The sequence below is a fragment of the Coturnix japonica genome, chromosome 23, assembly GCF_054131305.1.
Source record: "Coturnix japonica strain WE chromosome 23, WE-NBRP24, whole genome shotgun sequence".
In the NCBI taxonomy this organism is placed as follows: domain Eukaryota; kingdom Metazoa; phylum Chordata; class Aves; order Galliformes; family Phasianidae; genus Coturnix; species Coturnix japonica.
Window position 1 is genome coordinate 1,002,953 of NC_140685.1, and position 21,871 is coordinate 1,024,823.

The 21,871-nt window shown below is 45.8% G+C and overlaps 1 protein-coding gene across 7 annotated transcripts in view; it reads right to left on the minus strand.

Annotated features, from left to right (window-relative positions):
- The window catches only part of GAS7 (growth arrest specific 7), a 106,408-nt gene that overhangs the window by 63,768 nt on the left and 20,769 nt on the right, over nt 1-21,871 (minus strand). For 3 of the 7 annotated variants that reach the window (XR_014936695.1, XM_015879887.3, XM_085522667.1), the window contains exon 2: nt 4,021-4,144. The exons of 1 other annotated variant lie outside the window; for it this stretch is intronic. Coding sequence is in view for 5 of the 6 variants with exons in the window: in XM_015879887.3 (XP_015735373.1) it covers nt 4,021-4,144 (124 nt within the window). In the remaining variant the exon portion in view is untranslated. Of the gene's footprint in view, nt 1-4,020; nt 4,145-10,117; nt 10,292-21,871 lie in introns of those variants that run through there. 3 more of the 7 variants (XM_085522668.1, XM_085522669.1, XM_015879888.2) reach the window with 3 other exon arrangements.

Below are 21,871 nucleotides of genomic sequence, written 5' to 3' on the forward strand. Positions count from 1 at the left end.
AGGTGTCTTGTGGCAGGACAAGTTGGGGTAACTCTCGACTCTGGCAGAGGTGGGATTAGAGACAGCTTCTGTAGCAGCATCCTGTAGGCAGAGGCTGAGCGGCTGCATTCTTGGATGGAAGTGGCTGGACAGGCTCCCCAGGGCATGAATGGAACATGGGTAAGGCAGAACTCAAACAAACTGTAAGCAGGCCTCCAAGCAAGGAGAACTGAGGTTATTCCTGGATGCTCTGACACAAAGACGAGTTCACCCTTCCTTCCAGTCACTTTCTGGCCACTTTCCCCCGTATCACTACCTGAGAAAGCACAATTGCATCTCCCACTCCTCCCACTGGGCAGTTGTTTGCTTTTCCTAGTTATTATTAGTTTATCCTCTGAAGTTTCTGCATGAATTAGCAGAATTAAATTCTTCCCTCTTTTCAGCTTCGCTGCCAGCTTCAGCCCCAGTGGTAGGAGGCACAGAGCAAATAACAGAGAAATGCCTTGGTAGGAAGAATATTCTAACTTATTTAAAATAAGGGAAAAAATACAGAACTCCAGGCATCACAGCAGCCAGAGACACCAGCAGGAAACCAACAGAATAGCTTGTCATCTTTTCTTCAAAACCATTTGCTCTCTCACCAAGCTGAGTTCAGACCAACTCTGAGATAAATAGATTTCTTTATGGATTTAAAGATTTAAGGTAGGGAGAAAAAAAAAAAGGTACATAAAGGTATAAACCACTCTAACAAAGCTGAAAACAAAGTTTCATGGTTGCTTTAGGTACAATTTTGGTGCTTCAGTGCCTGGAGAAGACACACTTGATTGTTTAGCTTGTAGAAGAGGAGGCTCAGTACAACTTCCTGAAGGGAGGTTGTGATGAGGATGGTCTTGGCCTCTTCTCCCAGGCAACAAACAGGACCTGAAGAAATGGCCTCAAGTTGTGCCAGAGGAGGTTCAGATTAGACATAAGGAAAAGCTTTGTCTCTCAGAGTGGTCAGGCACTGGAATGGCTGCCCAGGGAGGTGGTGGAGTGGCCGTCCCTGGCAGTGTTCAAGAGGCATCTGGATGAGGAGCTATGAGGGATGGTTTAGTGGTTTGCTGTAGCTACGGTAATGGGATGATGGTTGGACTATGTGATCTTGCAGGTCCTTTCCAACCCTGTGATTCTATGATTCTGTGATTCTACAAAGAGACAGCTGGTTGCTGGGAGATATGTAAAATGGTTACAACCTCACAATCCAACGATTTTGCATCAACAATGCAAATGGTGGGTAATGGTAAGCAAAATAACTTTTCGGGAGAGGCTAGAAGCCAACCAGGAAAATAGACAGTTTCTAGGAACATAGCTACTGGCCTTTGCATTACCATGCTTGTGCAACTTAACAGTTACATCTCTGGGGTATTCCATCAATCATCATTTTGCTACAACAGAGACTAATTTTACAGTGCATCCACACAAAAGAAAAGATCTCATTGGAAAAGAAAACTAGGTTCTGCTTCTGAAAAAAGTGATGCCAAGGTGGCAAATTGGGATAGACGGACATGAAACTCTGTGACAGAGATGTATGCTGGCACCATGTCCCCATGATAACACTGCCAGTAGCAGCTGCAGCACTGACAAGACAAATAAGCAGTTAAGACAAGCCAGCAGGTGACATCAGTGAGATGTCCAGTCTATGAAACTTGCTATAAACATTACTTGGGCCAGTGCAGCTCTGCCACAGGAAAGTAGGGACAGCAGTTTTATAGCATATTATCTTTGACATACCCTTAGGCTCAAAGCTGAGTAATAATCTCTGAGTGCCAAGGTGCCATCCCACTGTTAAACAGCAGGCCTCAAATGCCAAATGTGACTGCGGTGACTGCATGGCACAGCAGCACCAACTCCGCATTAAAGTCAAGGAAAAAAGCACGTATCCAAGATGATACTGAACAAGCTTCCTATGTCCTGAACTACCAGTGTTTCAGGAACAAAGCTCAGAGCCAATCAGTCAGATGCAATCAAAACACTGTCCTGCCAGGGCTGGACGGGGCTTCATCACCTGCTTCATCTGAAAGGTCTGGAGGTTGCATCCAACTTCTGCTTTGTTTGAGGCCTGAATGACACTATAGGTGTCACACTTCCTTGGCAAACAATTCACTTTGAGGAAGACATCTGCAATGTGAATGTGACACCACAGTATATCCCAACTTTAGCAAAAAACAAACAAAAACAAAACAAAAAAAACAAACAAGCAAAACCATCAAAATGACTGTCTAGCAAAAAAAAGTAATATACACACAGAAGATTTTCATGCAGTAGCACATTCTACCTGAGCAGACTGAAAGAAACTGAGCTGGCCAAGAACACCAGGTAAACTGGAGTTGTCCCTGTACAGTGTCCTTATACGTGCTGCAGGAGAATACTGTTGTCTCACAAAGGGCTACAGACTTCATGGAAGGTGTGGGAGGCTCAGAAATGCATGGATCTTGAGTGCAGTATGACAAACATGGCAGAAAAGTCCTGCTTCAATACCACTTGAATTTAGGTCTACTCTAGTGAGGAGCTTTAGACTCTAATTGGTCTTTCTAAAGTCGTTTATATATTTTACCCACTCATCTAAACAGAAATTAAGTGCTCCCTAAAGCAAGGACCAGAATACAGAAATCCCTTTTCTATCCACTCTTCTCTGCTGCTCTGTAAAACATATTCCTTGCTCTACAGCAATCCCACTGCAGTAAGTGAGATGGCAAATAGTGGTGATCTGGGCATTCTCTGAGGACAGGTTGGAAGTGAGAAGTCTCACCGAGCAGTATCACTGCCAACAACACATCACAGCTCTGAAACACAGCCAGGCACTGAAAACCCCCAAGGATGGAGATTCTACCACCTCCCCAGACAGCCTAAACCTTGGATTTTGTTTGGTGAGAGCCTGGTTTCTAACCTAGTCTTCTGAAGCAGGACAGGGCTACTGTTCCTGGCTGTATTGTCCGTAAAAAGCTGGCTCAGGACTGAGCTTAACCACCACCTCGTTTGCAATGGGGACAGGGCACTTAAATCTTAATGATCTCTCCAACCTGCAAGGGATGTTGTAAATGAGCCAGAGCACACTATGCTTCAAAACAAAGGTAATAATGGTAGCATGCTTTCTAAAAAGTCCAGTGAGATGTCAGAACATAAAGCTAAGGTAAATAAGGACTTGGCAGACTTCTAGGACAAAGTCATCTGGAGCAAAACACATCAGTCCCTGAATGGACCAGAAGGCTCACTGACAGTCCATGCCTCTTTCTTGCCCCTACAGTGAGTTAGGAAGAGGTTGATGTCTTTGGCTATGTTGTAAACACAGTGAACTCTCGCTGTCCTGTCCTCCCCGTCATCCTGTCATTATTTCTGTTTCAAACATCTGGTTTTGCAGGTCACAAGTTTTGCAATGGTGTTCTAAGCTCACAACCAGAAAAGCAGGTAAGATGGTATAAACTCAAGTGGTACAAGTTTGACAGGTCTCGAGTTGCTGATAAGACTGTGAGTTAAGTCTGTTTATTAGCAAGACAGTGATTTAAAGACAGAACTATGGACTGAAAAGTCTATCTCTGATATCCCATTACACATGCATTTCTTCTGATTCCACAGAGAAACTGACTCCAACCTGAGCAACTTTCCAATTAACTATTTCTGTTTTTCCCTGAAGATGCTTTAGTGATGTTGAACGTCAGCATCAAACAACCCTAAATGTATGTACATACATTGCTACACGTATCTCCAGCTGAAAGAAAAAGAAATAAAAGAATGTAGTAGAAATTACATTGTTACAATGCTTTATATTCTAATTCATTCATGGCAGGGCTTCTTCTACTTTACAGATATCTTTGAACGGTCATAATTAAGATGAAAGAGGGCTAGAGGCTAGATCTAGTTGTAATTAGTTTATATGGCAGCAGGGTCATTCATTCATTTCTGTAACTCTCTGGGACTAGCTACTATCAAAACTAACTTGAGAGACAACTACCTGCAGCAGATGTCTGCCACAAGGGTGATGCATCTCCTGGAGCCTCGACTTACCATTTGTGAAGGTGTTCACATAGTACCTGCGGCCCTGTGGAGACATATAGCTCTGCCAGCCTGGGGGAAGATGGCCGTTCAAGGTATCTTCTCCTGGCTGATGAGTTGCTTTTCTGGGCTTCTGCTGAGGGGAAAAAAAAAAAAAAAAAAAAAAAAAAGAAGAAAAAAAAAGAAAGAAAAAACACAATCCTTTAAGTTGATGTCAAAATAATGTAAAGTCTGACCAGACACACATCTGGAAAAGATTCATATCATTTAGCATTCCAGAGACTGTAAGACATCCAAAGAGTTCCATCCATTGCTCTACTTATCCATCCTGTTCCCAGAACACAGCTTATCTCCTAGAAATCTTCCCTTGGAGCTCTGGGATAACTTCTGAGCTTCTTTGATCTGAATCTATTTGATGCTCCACAAGCATTGGACCTGTCTAGCATAGGCACTCTTATTAAATGATAATGTGCAAAGCAGAAAGCAATCATCTGTCTGAGAAAGAAAGACATGCATGTGGCACTCTCATTTACATTAACATGAATATACTGGCAGATGAAAGCACTGGTCATAATGGTTCTGTTTAAATTTAATCTACAGTGGCACCATCAGCTTTAGACACTGTCAAGAAGAAACTGCAGAGCCCTGTTGCCTAAAAGGAGCAGCATGCTAAAGTACAATTATCAGTATACTGATTATATACTGATAATGTGTACAATTATCAGTGCATAAATTACTGATCCAGATGTAATCTGCATCCACATCACGCGGAAGCAGGATGATATCTTTATATGGCTATCATCCTGATGGTTAGGATCCAGCTCACTAGGAGTAAACCACATCGTTAGGAAGAGCAAGGGATAAGCATCATGCTGCTGCTCAGAGCTGCTATGAAGGTTCAAGTGCCACCTCAGCTGTACATCTCTTCATCAACTCAGTTGCAAGCCTCGGTGTGCTGGAGTTCAGGTTGCAAGGAAAAGGAAAAGGTGAAGCTGAACATTTTAACACCTGGTGATATCACCTCTTCCAACCAGCTCTGGTAGTTCCTTGGTAGAGAGGGAATTACAGCAGCTGCTTGATGTGAGAATGGCAAAGAGGGCTTCATCCCTGTCTGGTCCCTTCAACCAGGAACACTGAATGACAACACCTGAGATACATGGCCAGAGACTGACAGTCGCAGATTCACAGGCCTGCAACTATGAGCCCAACATTCAGAGAACACCACTTTGTCTTTTTTCACTCCCTAACGCAAACCAGGCATCTAATATTCTGATTTTTAAGGATTTTTGTTTGTTTGCCTTTCCCTAGAAATAAAGGAGAACAAGGAAAAACATGTGAAATTGATTTGCTCAACAGAAGCAAATCTCCATCCAGAACATGCCTTCTGACATGGTGAAGAGGTAAGAAATGACTGCACTAAATTCAAAGGCAGCCACACTGAGGGAAGGCAGAGTTTCAGCATCTGCTGTATATGATATTCAAACACGGACAAAATGAATGGAGTTGTTAGAAAAAAAAACAACACACTGTGATGTGCCTTTCTCCTACAGATCTGACTTCTGCAGGAAGTTTCAACTCTGTTCCAACACAGAACAAACGAGACATTTAGTGTTTTGGAGCCAAAAGTTTATTTTGCTTTTCTTTTCAATTTCAGAAAATGGATTACGATGGTCCACAGGAGACAGTGAACAAAAGAACCATCTTGTATTTGTGCCTTATCAGGTATCTGCCTGGTAAAGGCAGATCACAGCCTGCAAGGCAGCCGTATGGACCCAAGGCCAGTGTGAGATAAGCATTATCTTGACAGTGCAGCACAGATTGAGCTTGTGCTGATTCAGATTTTAGCTTCTCTCTTGGGCAGAGATAAAGCCTGGGAGACACATCTGACCCAGTGTGAATTGGACAAGTTAGCAAAGGAGATACTAAGGGGAATACCAGGCCAGTTCAGCCTGGAGAAGACAGGTAGGGGATCTTATTAATGTGCATAAGTATCTTAGGGGAAGTATAGGACTAGAGGCTCAAACTGGAACCTGGGAGGCTCCATCTGCACACGAGAAACAAATTCTTCATTGTGATGGTGGCAGAGCCCTGGCAAATGCTGCCTAAAGGTGCATCTCCCCTGCAGATATTCAGACCTGCCTGGGTGTGCTACTGGGCAGCATGTTCTGTGTGACCCTGACTGACGCTGTGGGGTTACACTACATGATCCCCAGTGGTCCCTTCCAACCTCAGCCATTCTGTGAGTCTGATTCTGTGGCTCTCTACAGAATGTGACTCAAATGTATGTTTTGCATGCCTGAGGCTAGCACAGTGCTTCACACAACTGATCAGTAGGATCTTTGTTATCTGTTCCTGTTCTCTGGCCGCACCACAAATGCTGTGTCCAGATTTGGGCCCCTCACTGCAAGAAAGACATTGAGGCCCTGGAGAGTGTTCAAAGAAGGGCAACAAAGCTGGTGAGAGGACTGGAGCACAGGGCTTATGAGGAGTGTCTGAGGGAACTGGGATTGTTCAGTCTGGAGAAGAAGAGACTCAGGGGAGACCTCATTGCTCTCTATAAATACCTGAGCAGAGGTTGTAGTGAGCTGGGGGTCGGCCTCTTCTCTCGTGTAACTGGTGATAGGACCAGAGGGAATGGCTTCAAGCTGTGCCAGGGGAGGTTCAGGCTGGACATTAGAAACTACTCTGAAAGAGTGGTCAGGCATTGGAATGGGCTGCCCAGGGAGAAGGTGGAGTCACCGACCCTGGAGGTGTTCAAGGAATGTTTGGACATTGTGTTGAGGGACGTGATTTAGTGAGAACTATTGGTGATGGGTGGATGGGTAGACTGGATGATCCTGTGAGTCCTTTCCAACTTTGGTAATTCTATGATTCTCTAATTCTATGATTCTTCTGCTCTCTGCTTAATGAAATCATGTACATGTGAGAAAGCAGACACTTTCATGGTTTACGTTGCTATTCAATATTTACTTTCTGCTGATTTCAGTTTAGCATGTCAGAGAAACCTCTCTTACATATCAGCCTGCCCCAAGGCAAATTACTGTTCGGGTTATACTATTGCCTAGAAATGTACAAAATGAAATTCCTGTCTTAGTCAAACTAGCACAACCATGACCACTTTTCTGTGGGCAGGATTGCTCCTCATGTGCCACAGAAATACCTCCATGTTTCATACAGAAAACTATGAAAGTGCCAAATCCTACTAATGAAAAAACTGAAGTTCAAGAATCTGACAGGAAAACTGGTATCCCACCTTCATCTCTGGGTCATCTGAGTTCCTCTCCACCACAGTGCTTGCTGACAGTGGTGCCTTGTTTCACTCAGTAATGCCACTCTGCACACAGCTCTGCCAATCACATGCTTGTTTCCAATTCCTTACAGCCATGTCTTGGCACCACAATGCTTGCCCAGCCATGCATACAGATCCAGCATCCACCATCACCTTCTGTTTGATTTTATTCTCAGTCAGGACTGAAAATAGTTCCCTGCAAGCTCCCAAAGGTGTAATGTCACTGGGAGCACCCACTGCTCACACAGGTGATGCTGACCAGTGCCTGGGTCTGTGGCACAAACCATGTGAGCCTTAGACAAAAATGGTTTTGTGCCAGCTGGCTTTGGCTGCTCTTCATTTGTGTGCTCTCCCCTGCCACACTGAGGAGCTTCTCCATTTCTGTCTCTCTCAGCTTCCACTTTCTACAGCCCCACCTAATAGAATGAAGCATGGGGAACTAAAAAGGACCCTTCAACAAGTGTGCCCCATCAGTGCAGTTACCCCAGTCACTCTGCTGACGGCTAAGAGGAAGGCTGGCTGATTTCTACAGAAGTACCTCCTGAAGTGTGCCCACACACAGTCCTTATCCAGAGCACAGGTAGGTTTGTAAAGAAAGCCAAGACCGAAGGATGCTCAGAGGTCTGAGGTCAAGTAACATTCGCAGGGAAGTTCAGATCAGAACAGAAAGCAAGTCAGTTCCAGGTTAGTTTTTTAACTATAAACCAGTCCTTCTCCAAACATTTTTCAAGGGACAGCACAGAGTAAAGGAACAACTCTAAGGTGAGCTCATGAACTCTTTCTCTACTGACGGATTAATGACCCTCATTGTTTGACAAAACATACTGAAGAAAATTGCAATTCCACAGGGCAAGAGTCCACCAGCTCCTGAAGAATTAGACAGCAGACTGGGATTCACTGCTCAACCTTGAAGATAGTTACAAAATTACAACAGACTATCTCAACTGTGCAAGACGAATTCAGGATAATCCCATCCTGGGTTCTGTTCCAGAATATATTAGTTAGAGAATTGTATATACTTACTGCACTCTTCCCACTTCTGTCCTTACACCTTCTTTGCCTCCTAGAGATGAAACCACATCCATCCCTGCTCCTCCTTTTGCTTAATGAAGCCCAACACTGTATCCATATACCAAGAAGGTCAAATAAAGTTTGGCACACTCTTAGGGCCCCATGATATCACTTCCTTTCACACCATTGGCACCAGCACCCTGCAAGGACAGATACCCACTGGTTTGCTTAATGAAAGCTCTGCAATTGCTCCAACATCCTCTGAGTGACCTTTTCAGTTGCTTCTGGTCTCCCTGGCAGGCTGCAACAAACGCAGAGGTTAGATGCTACAGATGTGCTTTCAAATAAAAGCCAAGAGATGGAGGCAGACAACAGAGACTGGGCACCACTGTGACCACCACTTAAACTAGAGTGAAAAATGGTATAAAGAACAAAATTAAGCCAATGTTTTAGCTCGAACCTCTGTCAAAATGTACCAGTTCAAAAAAGCACGTAAACATGTTTTGCAGTTATTAATTCTATTTTGGAGTTACTAATACTTCTACTATTGCTTCTGATTCTGCAAATACAAAAGTGCTGAGAGCACAACAGTCCCTGTGAATGATGGTCAAGAGGGCTGAACATAAGGAAAACCCCAGTGCTGCTAAATGCAGTAGTTCTAATAAACAACAGAACACTGGTTTGCTTGGATGCACACGAACTATGGATATGTGGATCTCTTCCTTTTATTTGTGAGGAATATGATTCTAAACAGTAGCTCACTACTGTGCAGTACTTTACCCCACCTTGGGATCTGCAAAAGAAGAGCTTCTGGTTATGAGGGCCACTTCTGTATTAGAATCTCTAATTGGTCCCACTGGAGTTCCCTCCTGCACACACTTGCACTTCCCATAGCAGCTCCGCTCCCATCAAATACTCTGAGGGGGAGAAAGGAAGTGAAAATGGAACAGAGAAGGAATCAAAGAAGAAATGAAACTTGTTTTCACCCTCTACTCCTCAGCACCCTGCACTCACTGAAGCAGAGATAGCAGGAAGCTCTGGGATATATGGCATGAAGCAGCGGTGAATAGAGCTGGGCTCTAAAATGCATCACAGCCAATAGTTTTGTGTGACTCAGCTGTGCATCCTTGAGAAATGAGTGCTGTGGAGGCCACAGGAATAGTGCACCATCCCAGCTCTGCCAGGAGACCAGAGTCAGAGCAGAGTGACTCTGCTTCGGCAGACACAGTCCAATCCAAGACATTCCCTTTTTCCAGCATCAGCACCATTACACTTGAACCATACTTGCACACCCACACATGAGGAGTTCAGACTAACCTGGCATGTAATATAGGCAATCCTACAAGACAAGGCAAAGCCAGAAGGCAACACAGGGACAGGAAGCAACCAGCAGATGGTGTTCAAGAGCCCAGCTCTGAAGCTGGCACTGCTCATACAGACACACTTCCAACTCTCTCCCCAAGCCCCGCTCTTAGCAGAGCACACCCTGTGCCCCAACTCGGATCACAGGAGAAGAAGCATGTCTGCTTGCACACCCCTGCCTTGGACAGCTCGGCAAGACTGTGCCACCACTCCAGTATCTTGTTACTATTTTTAGGAGAATAAAAACAAAAAGTATAGTTTATGAGAACTGTACATCACAGTAGAGGACACTGAACATGGACAGGAGGTTTTGTTATTAGCAGAGAGCATTATGAACCAGCAGGCAAAGACAGAATAGCAGACAATGACTGCATGTTGAGACTAGACAGGTTCATATTAAACAGAATCTGTCAGTCATGGGGATAGCTACTAACTGGAATGACTTACCAGAGGACTGTTCACTTCTTGTAGTTCCTCCATCAAGCTTAAGTTCCCCTTTCTAGAAGAAGTGCTCTATTACAATCGGGGGTAAGATGGGACTCTGCAATTCCCCAACCCGGCTGTGCAGAAGCTGGAGTTGGGTGGGCTGGGAAACCTTCCTGCCTCTCAAATCTCGCAACTTGCACAGCGCCTCTGAGCTGGGAGAAACACTGCCACACCCCCAGCTGTCACTGCAGGGAGAGCCACCAACCTCTACATGGTGCTGGTGGGCAGATCTGGACGTGGAAAGGATGTCTGCAGCACATCATGGAGGAAATAGGAAATGTGAACAATGTGAATGTTTGACCCCAACAAAATCCTTCTGCATCTGTGTTTGCTGACTGGAAAGGGAACCAAAGTGTCTCTCCAAACATTCAAAACCAAGAACACAAGCATTTATCTCCTATAAGATTCTCTAAGATCAGAAATCCATTCAGCAGGAGCACTGAGTGAGGAGCCACCTGCCCAGCAGGCCTCCTGCTCCATGACAAACAACGGTTTTCACGTGCCATCTGCAGAAGCACAGGGAGAGGAGTCTTCTGATACATGAAAACCAGAAAGGAACCAGGAACATACATGAAATATCAAATGAATCTCAAAACATTGAGCTCTTCAGAACCAAAGCACTCATTTTGGTCTCTCCCACAGCATAACGTCACAACACATCTCTCAGCCTGCACCTCAGAAATAGTTTTCATTTCCCACGTGTAGGGTGCTGGCAGAGACAAGTATGCCAGCCCCCAAAGCCAAACTCCTTGCAAACGTAGTCCTTAGGGGTGTGTTGCCACAAAGCAGAGCTCTGGGTACATCCGCACCACAGCCAGGGAGCTGGGTGGGAGAGGAAGGGAATTTGGGCAGCTGTGGTTGGGGCTTGGAGATTGCGCCCACAATGGGGAAGATAGGACTGGGTGGGAGTCCTATCTGGTCCTATATGGGTTGATGGGTGGACCTGATGATCTTAGAGGTCTTTTCCAACCTTAAGGATTCCACGGAGAGTGTAACAAAAGTAAACCTAAGAAAGTAGGATCAACCCACCTAATCCAGGACCCCAGCACTGATGGAGACAGAAAGATGTGCTTCTTATGGCAGAGCACATGAACCTGACCACTACCTGTGACCCATTCCTCCAGCACTCATGGGCATCAGATAGGGGATGTTAGGGAGTGGACAACAAATGGGGAGCAGAGCAGCCACCCCAGTGTGTCATGACCTGCTCGGGAGCCACAGTCTTGGCCACAGAACAGCATTTCATTTTATGCAGCCAAATGAGGTAACAGGGAATGAAGGGCCCACACACATCAGTCCATCCCATGATGACTGATCCACTGAGATGAATCTAGCCTTGCTCAACAGAGCAAAATCACTTCCCATTTTCAAACTGCAGGAAATCCCCTTTCTCCTTCATAGAGGGATCCTCGGGAGGAAACATCTGTGTGCTTAAAAGCCTCATGGAGATGTGTGACCTCACACTGCACTCCAGGGGAGTGCAGCCCTGAGGCTCTCTCAAACACAGAGCCCACGGTAAGGCAAAACAATCTCTGAACAGCCCAAGCAATGACTTCCAGAAGTCCCTTCCAAATTCAGTTCTTCTATGACTGTATGGCCCTATTAAAGCAGAGTACCAAGCCCCGAAGCAGATGAAGAGGATATCTCTAGCTGTGAGAATTTGATCAACCTGGACTAGTGGGAGGTATGCCTGCCTATAGTAGTGAGGTTGGAACTAGGTGATCTTAAAGGTCTCTTCCAAGCCAAACCATTGTACGATCCTATGAACTAAATGCAGTACTACCTGCTAATGCCACTTGCTTGGAGTCATACTGCACTTCTGCAGCAGACCTGACAGTATAGAGAAAGGCTACGAGGTCCTTGCAGTGTTCTGCCCAGTGTCAGAGGATCATGTGCAGAGAACAGACAACAAAATGCAGTGAAGCTCCTTGCAAGAAGGAATGCAGTGACATGACAGGGAAAAGCTGCCACAGCTCTGCACAAGAACAGTCCCTGTCCTGGGTGGAAAAGCTTGCTCTGTGATGACCTCAGTGAGCTGATGTTTCTGTCTAGCTATAGGTTCCATTTTGACAAAGGTATGCATCTATACAATTGTGTGAAGCAGAATTAAGACCAATAAAGTGCAGCCAAAGAACTGGGGTTTGAGTCTGCATCTGAATGCAGCTGATGCTTCAAACAGGATTGTTAGTGAGAGAAGTCTGAGAAAACCCTCGGCAGCAGCAATGTCTGCACTGACACTGAGACCTGAACCCACTCCCAGAATGAAGCTCCCACCCCAGAAATGCCCCACATGGCCTCTGCAGGCTGGGTGTGAGCACAGCCACTGTAACTCACACCACGGCAACTGGAAACACCGAGGCCCCTCAGAGCCCCTCCAGCACTGCCCAGTCTCTCTAGCACATTGAATCATTTTGTGTTTTCTTCATTTTTATGCAATCTTTCTTGCTCAACATTTGGTTTCCATGGTGTCATATACACTGTGTGAAACAGATTTATATTTAGAAAGTGGAACGGGTCATATGAGCTCACCCAGTTGTTATGGCAACCAACACAACTCCAGTTCAGCTGCATCTGATGGCATGGGGTGCTGCGGGAAGTGCCCCTCCCTGGGTGGCCCTGCAGACTCCGCTTCTGCAGCAGAAACTCAGCAGACTCTGTAAGGGCAGATGTGGCCACTGCCTGCCACAGCCCAGTGGGTGGCATTCATCTTCTCTGGATACTGCACCTCAGCCCTGGTCATCTTCTGCCACACCAATCTGCTTCCTCAGTGAGAAAAGCGCCTTTCGCCTGTACCAGCTGTTAGGGAATCTTGGCGTTGTGTGTAGCTGAGGCTGAATGATGCACAGCCGCTCTCCAAAGGAATCAGACAGAGTATGTATGGAAGGTTAGTCTCACTGGTGGAGAACAAATACTGTTAACTGAAAAAGAAGCTGAAGGTTACTGGGGGCCAGGAGTATTTTTAACTACTGGCAACAATCGTGCCCCTTGATCCTTAACACAGAGGGCTGCCTATTGGACAGGTGATCTTAACCCTATAGAAAGGGGAGACCCTCTTACCATTACTGGGACAGTTGATCAATTAGTGGAAAATGTTCAAAAGGCTGCTTGTCTCCAAATGATAGAAAGCTGCAGCCACACCACGAATCACCTATGACGATGCCTGTTGATCCTGAGAGGACGACCCCTTTAATCAGGGGGCTTCCAGAATCGCTGAATCCCATAGGCATACAACTACAAGAGAAGATACAGGCCACATCCCAGGGAGGAAGTACCTGGGCAGTGTCTGAAGAAACTGTAACATCTAACCATCTGCAGTCAGGATACAAAGTATGGACATGGGGAGAGGTTGCCCAAGAGTTAATTAACCATGGTAGAAACCATGAAAGTACAGGTGTACTCTGTGGTTGCATATCAAGATGGTATGATATCCAGGTATTAGAACAGCCATGAGTGAGGGCCAGACACTGTAGAAACTATCTGAGTTGGCTACATGAGGGTCCAGGAGGTCCAGACTTGATTCCTTGCAGGGGCTGTACTTTCTGGAAATTGGCTGAGATCCATTTGCTTGTGTGTGTCTGTGTAAGAGGTGAAAGTATGCACAGGTGTCTAAAAGGGGAAAGGATGAGACTATTGGTGCTGTTTGTGAGAGAGCTGAGTGTTTCTGTCACTCTGAATCTGTGCAGCTGGCCATATGTATGTAAGTACTGTATATGTGCAATGCTGTCACATACCTACTGTGAGTACATGCTTAGCATTGCTGCTGCCTGCACCTTGGGACATGCAGCTTTCACAACCTCACCTCTGCTTGTCTAACAGACTCAATGGTTCCTAGCACAGTGCTCACATGCTTCCCAGCCCACAGGGGTGGGTTCCAGCTGCTGACATGGAGGACATTTAGCTGATGTTTAATAATCCCAGTTCAAAACAAAGCTGAGTCACGTGTCTGTGCCCTGCTACAGTCCTTGGAAAATGGGGGAGCGATGCAGACCACTTCACATTCATTCCATCTTGCAGAAGCTCAGCTCTACCATGCTGGGTTTAAGAAAAGACTTCACATACCACATCACTCAAAAGGACCAGGTTGTGAAGAGAAAACAAGCAGATCTCAGCATCTCTGTGAGGCTCTGGGGACACCCATGAGAAGCTGGCACATATACACAGCACACAGAACTTAAGAGGCAAGTGTAAAAATGCCCAGGACTGAGGGGATACCTCTCATCCATTACCAAACACAGCTGTGTCAAACTGCATCCCTCAAACACAGAGCAATCCCTCGCAGCAGTCTGCTGCCCCATAGCAGTCAAGGAATTTCCACAAAATACCTGTGGTCCTTTTTCGTGTTCTCAAACAGAAATAATAAAGATAATACTCTCCCACTCCTCTTGCTTTCTTCTCACCATCATTGTTTCTCGATGTTCAGAGTTAATACCTTGCATCTAATTTCCCAAACAGCAGAGCCAATATGGGCTATGGGGATCTGGGAACATTTTATATGTTTGTACACAATCAGGTTGGGTCACCAACAAGCAGCACACCCACGTTTCTGTTGTTAGGAAATGAAGTTGTGAAGTCTTCTCACCGTGCTGTCTCAAAAGAACAGGATCATAGAATCATCGAGTGTGGCCAGCTAGGACAAAGCTCATTTCTCAAGAGATCCACAGCTGAATGTAACACAGTCTCAGGCTGCCATGCCCAAACTCTGCATGCTTAAACTTAGCTGACAAACTTTGAGGTGAGCTAACTGCAACACACCCCTTTTTCTGAACAGGAATTGAGACCCAGAGCTCTGCACAAGCCGCCATGAGCTGGCTCACCTGAATCCTAAGTCTTCCCAAGAAAGGGATTATTGCAGCACTGCAGGGATGCGTAGGAGAAGCTACAAGCCTGGGGATAAGGCACCGCCAGCACCTCACAAGCATTTGGGCAGCTCAGGAGCCCAGCCTGCAGCACAGCCCATGGCACCCTCCTCCACTTGCTGTGCTCCAGTGGATGTTCCAGCTCCATCTCTGACATCAGCATTTGGTACGTGGCAGAGCACCAGGGCCAAGCACTCTGAAGGACTCTGATTCCCTAGGCAGCTCAGGACAACAGGCCTGTTGTTGGGAAAATCTTGTACTGTAAGAGTTACCCCGCATACGCCTGGAGAGTCACAAGGGCAGGCCAGGCCAGCTGCAGCATTACTGCTTGTCTCCAGCTGGACAGACCCACCTCTGAGGGACTGCAGAGCATGGCACACCCGGAAGATGACTGAATGCTCAAGAGGCAGCCGTGGAGCTGAGGTACACTGTGTACTCTGGGTGCTCTACACTGGTAAGAAGACTGGAAGCAGTTAAGAAAAGGACATCTTCCACGGCTGCCCAAATTTGCAGCCTGTCCCTGCGCTGCTTAACTGTCTGTGCTTATGACTCTCACAGCCTCGCAGTGCACTGTGGCTGCAGCATGGAAAAGGGCAGCAGAGAAGTTACTCGCAGCAGTCAAAGAGCAGGCAGACAGCTGGGCAGCACAGCCAGCTCCGTGCTGCTGGGGCCCTAGGAGTGCAGCTGGTTCTAAAGAAATAAAACATCTGGGAACAATGCCAAATGTTTTTAGACAAGACCTCCACTCCTTACGTTGTGGGAAAGTTCAGCCTGGCTAAGCTCGCTCTTCCATATGCCCTGACAGAATGCACTCTTCTCAGCCCAGGATGGAGCCCTGAGTGTCTCCTGCAGGGATGTGCTCGGCCTGTCCAGTCAGGGCTAAAATTGATAATGATGTGGGATCAGATACAGTTTCATTTCACAGTTAGCTATGGCCACCCCCAAGACAGTGCCACAGGATCTGACGACACCAAGCTGTGTGGTGTAGTAAGCACGCCTGAGGGATGGGATGCCATCCAGAGAGACCCAAACAGGCTGAGCAGTGGGCCCAGAGGAACCTCCAGAGCACCTGACAGGGCTATGGGTTAGCTTATTGAAGGGGAGCTGCACTAAATGACATTTAAGGGTTCCTTCCAACTCAAACAATTCTATGATTCTATGACTTCTGCAAACAGAGGCCTCATTTTATCTGAAGGAAAGTGAGAAGAAATAGCTGTTTAAATAGGAAAAAACTGAACAAAAACAGAAACGAGAAGATGTGGCAGAGAAGAGCCCCCCTTGCTCACTGCACGGCTCTTCCACTTCCATCCCTGGCCCTAGGCCCTGACCTGCTGCATGGCACCACTCCACACTGCCCTTTGAACCCCAGAGCCCCACTTGAGGCCCAGGAGGGCTGCTCCCCTGCACTGCTGAGCCCCCAGCAGTTCATGGGACTGGAAGGTGCTCTGCAGCTCCCAGAACTATCAGCACCTGCTGTAACACTCCACCTGACCCAGAAGCACAGAGCCAGGCAACAGAACCCCACATCTACTATGGCAGCAGCACCACGAGAATGCTCCCACTCAGTGCCAGATGGCAGGCATCAGGACAGGGTGAGTGTGGTACCACCGCAGCAGCTCCTAGCAGTAGAGGCATTTGCTTTTGTGGTTTGCACGAATGCTCTTCCATTACAGCAACACAAAAGATGCAAAAAGAACTAGTTCAGTGAAAATAAAACAATAATGACAAAACCATAGGTTGTTCTGTCACCTCACAAGGCATTTGTTCTCTCAAGGGCACAGTGCACCTACGCAGCACTCCCTGGTAGACACGCACTGCTCACAGTGTCAGAGTCGTGTCAGGGCTTTGAGTTTCATCCCTCAGACATCTCCACATGCTTTTAACGAGCACAATCCTGCTGCTGTGCTTTGTAGCTTCCCAGGAGTGAGGAAATAGCCCTGTCACAGCCCACAGCTCGCATCTGTTCTCTTCAGAAGGAAGGGATTCTCCCTAAAATTATACAGATGCACACACACACGCGCACAGCAAAGCTAAGGCATGGCATCATTCACCTCCTCTGTCAGCAAGGGATATTTGCATAAACATTTTGTAGCAAGTAAAAAACTGCAGGTTAAGGAAAGAAGTGAAAGCAACACCAAAGAGTTTGTGCTGAGACCTCCACAGCTGTATTCTCCTTTTGAGAGAGGTTAATTAAAGGATATTCTGAGATTGTCCAAGGGATAACAATGTGCATTAGTGGTTGGTATTTTTATTTAATTACTTATTTCTCTCTTTTAGGAAGAATATTGAAACCGAGTTGCAGCGAAACCTATGTTGATGATCTGCATGTTTACAAAGATAATTTTATTGGAAACATTATCTCAAAATCTATGCAATTAAACTAAAATTGGAATAGTTGATTCAGATTTTGTTCCTGGCCTAAGGACTTTAGCAGAGTTATTAAGGCTCTGGCATTCTGCTGCTACATTTTCCTGCACTTTAAAATGAAAACTGCTTCTCCCTGTAGCTGTGGTAGATCAAATAAAGCTCCTACCTACTCTTGCACGCAACCTGGATGGGACTTTTTATTTTCAATTGTCCTTTGCTTTTCTGGAACGGTGTTTCCTTGCAGAGGAAATCTGTTGTGCAGCCCTGACCTGATATTCCCTAGATTAAATGGCCCTCCATGACCAAAACTTTGGGAACCTCAGATGCAGAGAAAACAATGAAATGGCCAAGAGACAAAGTGCTGCCAGATGCACATTCCTGCGCACTCCCTCATAATCCCTCACAGGCGCAGGGAATGTAACCATTGTTGCCTGTAACTCTGCAGTAAAGCATTCTCGGACGGACACACGGCACTGAGCTGTTGTTTTTGCTGCTATCAAATAGTAAAACTCTTCATAAATGTGCAAACAAACAAAAAGCAAGACGAGGAGGCAGTGCCCAGCACTTGCACCAGCTGGAGTTCTCAGGGCTGTGTCTTCCACTGCGCCCACCAACAGCACCAAGGACAGACAGGCGGATGGGCTGCAGCCAGACAGGCAGCAGCCAGACACACTAACAGACAGTGGCTGCTCTGGGGGGAGATCCCAGTCGTGGCTCCGCCAGACCGGCAGAGCGGGGCTGGCAGGAGGGGCCTGCAGGACAGGACATCAGTGGCAAGGGCAGGGCTGGGGCTTCAGGGCACAGCAGAATGGACAGAGATGTCTGCTGGCATGACAGGATGCTATATTCACTTAAAAACTTCTTCCCAATACAGGTGTGGAAAAAAGTGTGAACACAAGGTGCAGGTAAAGTAGCAACATCAGCTTTCTGGGACCGACCCTCTGTGTGCTGAGCAGCCAGGGCCTGGCTGTTGGGTGAGGGTTGGTCATGCTGCAGCCCATAAGGACCCTCACAGTGTTCTGTGGCCACTGTCTCCCCCAGGCATCCCTGCCCAGGGGCTCTGATCCTCCCATGGCCCGCCTGATACAGAGGAGGATGCCCAGGTCTTTCCCACATGCCACATTCGCAGGACTACAAAGTGAGCTGACATTTCAACAGACTGGGCCATCTGTGACAACACAGATCCTCTTATCTCTGACATCTCACCACTGACATGTCTGTTCACGTATACTTCCCAACTAGTAGTGTAACTTGGAGCATTTGATAAACCTTAGTTTCTTGTCCTCAGAGCTGCTGCTCCAAAGGGAGTTCAGATCTCATTTGCACAGCTTATCTCTTTGAAATGAAACTTCAAAGTGCAAGAGTTCTATCTGAGAAAAGAAACCAGGTCACTGGTTCAAATGCATTTAGTCCTGGAACAGTCCATATAAGACAATAATACTGAACCCAGCGCACTGCAGGCAGTCGGAAGGGCTGCAGATACCAGCAATGAAAAAGGCACCAGAAAGAAAGCACCAGCTGCTGCAGCCAAGCAGGTCCGGGATAGCAGGAGCCATTAGTCAGAGATGATCGGCTGCAGCCAGGACAGACGCACGCAATGAAGTGAAGCAGGGAGAAACATGGACAGGAAATAACAAGATTCAGCTTGGAAAAATGCAAGTACAACAAAACAGCCCAAAAGCCCATCTATGGGAGAGAAATCCTGGGAAACAGTCATCAATGACTTATGCTGTGCCCCACACTGAGCACAACCTCAGAAGAACATAGAGAGCATCACCGGACCACCCCTTTGTCAAGTCACTCCTCCCTCCCACTAATACTGATATTGAGGAAATTAACAAATTCCCCCATTTTAAAACTGCCATATTTCCCTGTTGACACTCCATTCCCAATTGGACTTGTCCAGACTTCAAGCCTGTAGTTGACTGTATATGAGGGTTCTTCACCCCAAATTGGCTTAGAGAGGACAGAAGCAGTTCTTGGAAAAAAGTCTGGTCTTAAAGCAGGGTACGCTAATGGACAACTAATATGGTAGTGGTGTGTGTAGGAAATAGATTGTTGCTGGGAAATCAAGTTTTTCTGGGAAATAGTGCTTCCCAGAGGCCATAGGTAACAGCAGGAAAGATTACAAATTGTAATGTTGCATGTACCACCAGAGGTTCCCTTTCTACTTGGAGCAAACCTGTTCTACTGGTGAACATGGACTCTATGCAGTGACAAGCATCACTGATGAAACACGTCTATGGCATTACCATTTGACATGGAATGAGACATAGCTGTACAAAATTCAGGGCTGACCCCAGATATCATAATTTCTGTGAAATTCACAGCTTTTGCTATTCCAGGTGAGCTTCAGCCTGTGTGTCTTAGCTACAGAATGAGCAAACACAGAAATCACCTATTAGCATATCAAAGTTTAAATGCAATTTTGGCTTTGTGTTATTTCAGCTGTACAAAGGAAGGCAAAGGCACCAAGTGCATCAGACCTGATCACCACTGTATACAAAACTCAATGCAGTCGTGAACTGAATGTACTCATTTGGAAGAGACCTGGTTCCTAATCCTGGGACTAAAGAATCACAGAATCATTATTCTTGGAAAAGACCACCAAGATCTTCTGATTCTGAGCAATGAGGTCTCCCCTGAGCCTCCTCTTCTCCAGACTTTACAATCCCAGTTCCCTCAGCTGCTCCCATAAGACTTCTGCTCCAGACCCCTCACAGCTCCGTTGCCCTTCTATGGACACTCTTCAGGGCTTCACTGTCTTCCTTGCAGTGAAAGGCCCAAAAGTAAACACAGTACTCAAGGTGCAGTGCTAATACAACAGGATGATCACCTCCTGTTCCTGCTGACTGCATTGCTGCTGATACAAGCTAGGATGTCAGTGGCCTTCTTGTCCAGCAGGGCACACTGCTGGGTTCTGTTCAGCCAGTTGTCAACAGACAGTCCCAGATAATTTTCCTCTTCTTCTATCCCACAGTGAGGATACATTCCTACAATGTCCAGACACTACAGCCTGTTGCTTACTCAAGATTCATCACCAACCCATGCTGTTTCTCAAAATGGGCAAAGCAAATCTGTCTACTTGGTTGTTTTACATCCAGCATGTTAATTTTGTTTATGGGATTCAGCTTTACAGTCAGACTTTTAAAGAACCAGCTCATAAATAGGAGTGCCTTTGCTATCATCACTGAGAATTAGCAGAAAATCACAGATGGAGAGTTAACACAGAAAAGGCAAAACACACAATCTCACTTGTAGAAATGGGAGAAGAAGACATGAAGCAGATGGTCTATATTCCAATTTCTAGAACAAAAGTTGAATAAATTGTTTATTAATTTTAATGGACTCTGAGAAAAAAAGATATAATTAAAAGCCTACAGCACTTTGTCACAGGTAGATCTGTTAAATGAGTCGGATCACCTGCCTGAACACTAGTGCAAGATGGAAGACAAGACAGCCACCTGAGAGATATGGACCTGGTAGGCTGGGTTATGTACCAAGGTTTGAACTTCATTCTTTAAGATATGAAAAACTGGGTCATCCAGAACAGAGTAAAAGCCAGAGACCTGGAAGAAATGACATGAAATGAAAGAGGAAAGGCTGTTTAATATAGAGGAGAAACAAGCAAGAAGGGAGCATCTCAGATATGCCACAAAGCTGCTCTAAAGAAAAAAAAAAAAAAAAAAAAAGAAAGAAAAATGAGAAAGCATGGTTTATTTCCCTGCTCATAATAGGCAAGATAAAAATGCATTTCAGTTTTCAGTTGCAGGCAGAAAGATTCAGCTTGAACTTCCTTAAAAAAAGACCAGATAACTGCTGTTCAGAAATAATATACACATCATCAGGCCTTGCATGGAGCAGAGGAGTAAGCCTATGACTATAGTACAATATGCATACATTCCTTGGGCAAGTATGTTCAAAGATCACACTATGCAGATGTTCCCTGAGGTGACTTGGAATGTATGCACTTGTTTAGCAAATGGAAATATTATTTAAAGTAGGGACTATGTATTGAAAAGAAAAAAATATCTAATGCAAGGAAATGCTACCGAGTAAAGGCCAACACTTAGAACTGAAAGTTACAGAATAGGGGTATACAGTATGTGATCTTACTGATGTGGGATACAGTATGTGATCTTACTGAATGCATGCATACTGCAGTCTTTAATAACATTATCACAAACCATTTTCCTCTATAGGCCTGTGATGCCTAAGTTTTGCAATTACTGATAAATTTTTAACTCATTTCTGTCCTGTAGAGGATAATTTATTAGGAGGGTAATGGATTTGGTTGAGAGAGCAACCATTTACACTTACAGCAACAGAAAACAAGGCCCCAGAGATCACCGTGGCATGGGTTTTACCTCTCCTTAATCCTAAATACAAGTCATTCAACTACCATCAGCCAAACCAGTAATATCTCCCTATTGAGACATGAACCACAACAGATTCAAAGAATGCAGAGGGCCTCAGGTCAGTTTTGCTCTCC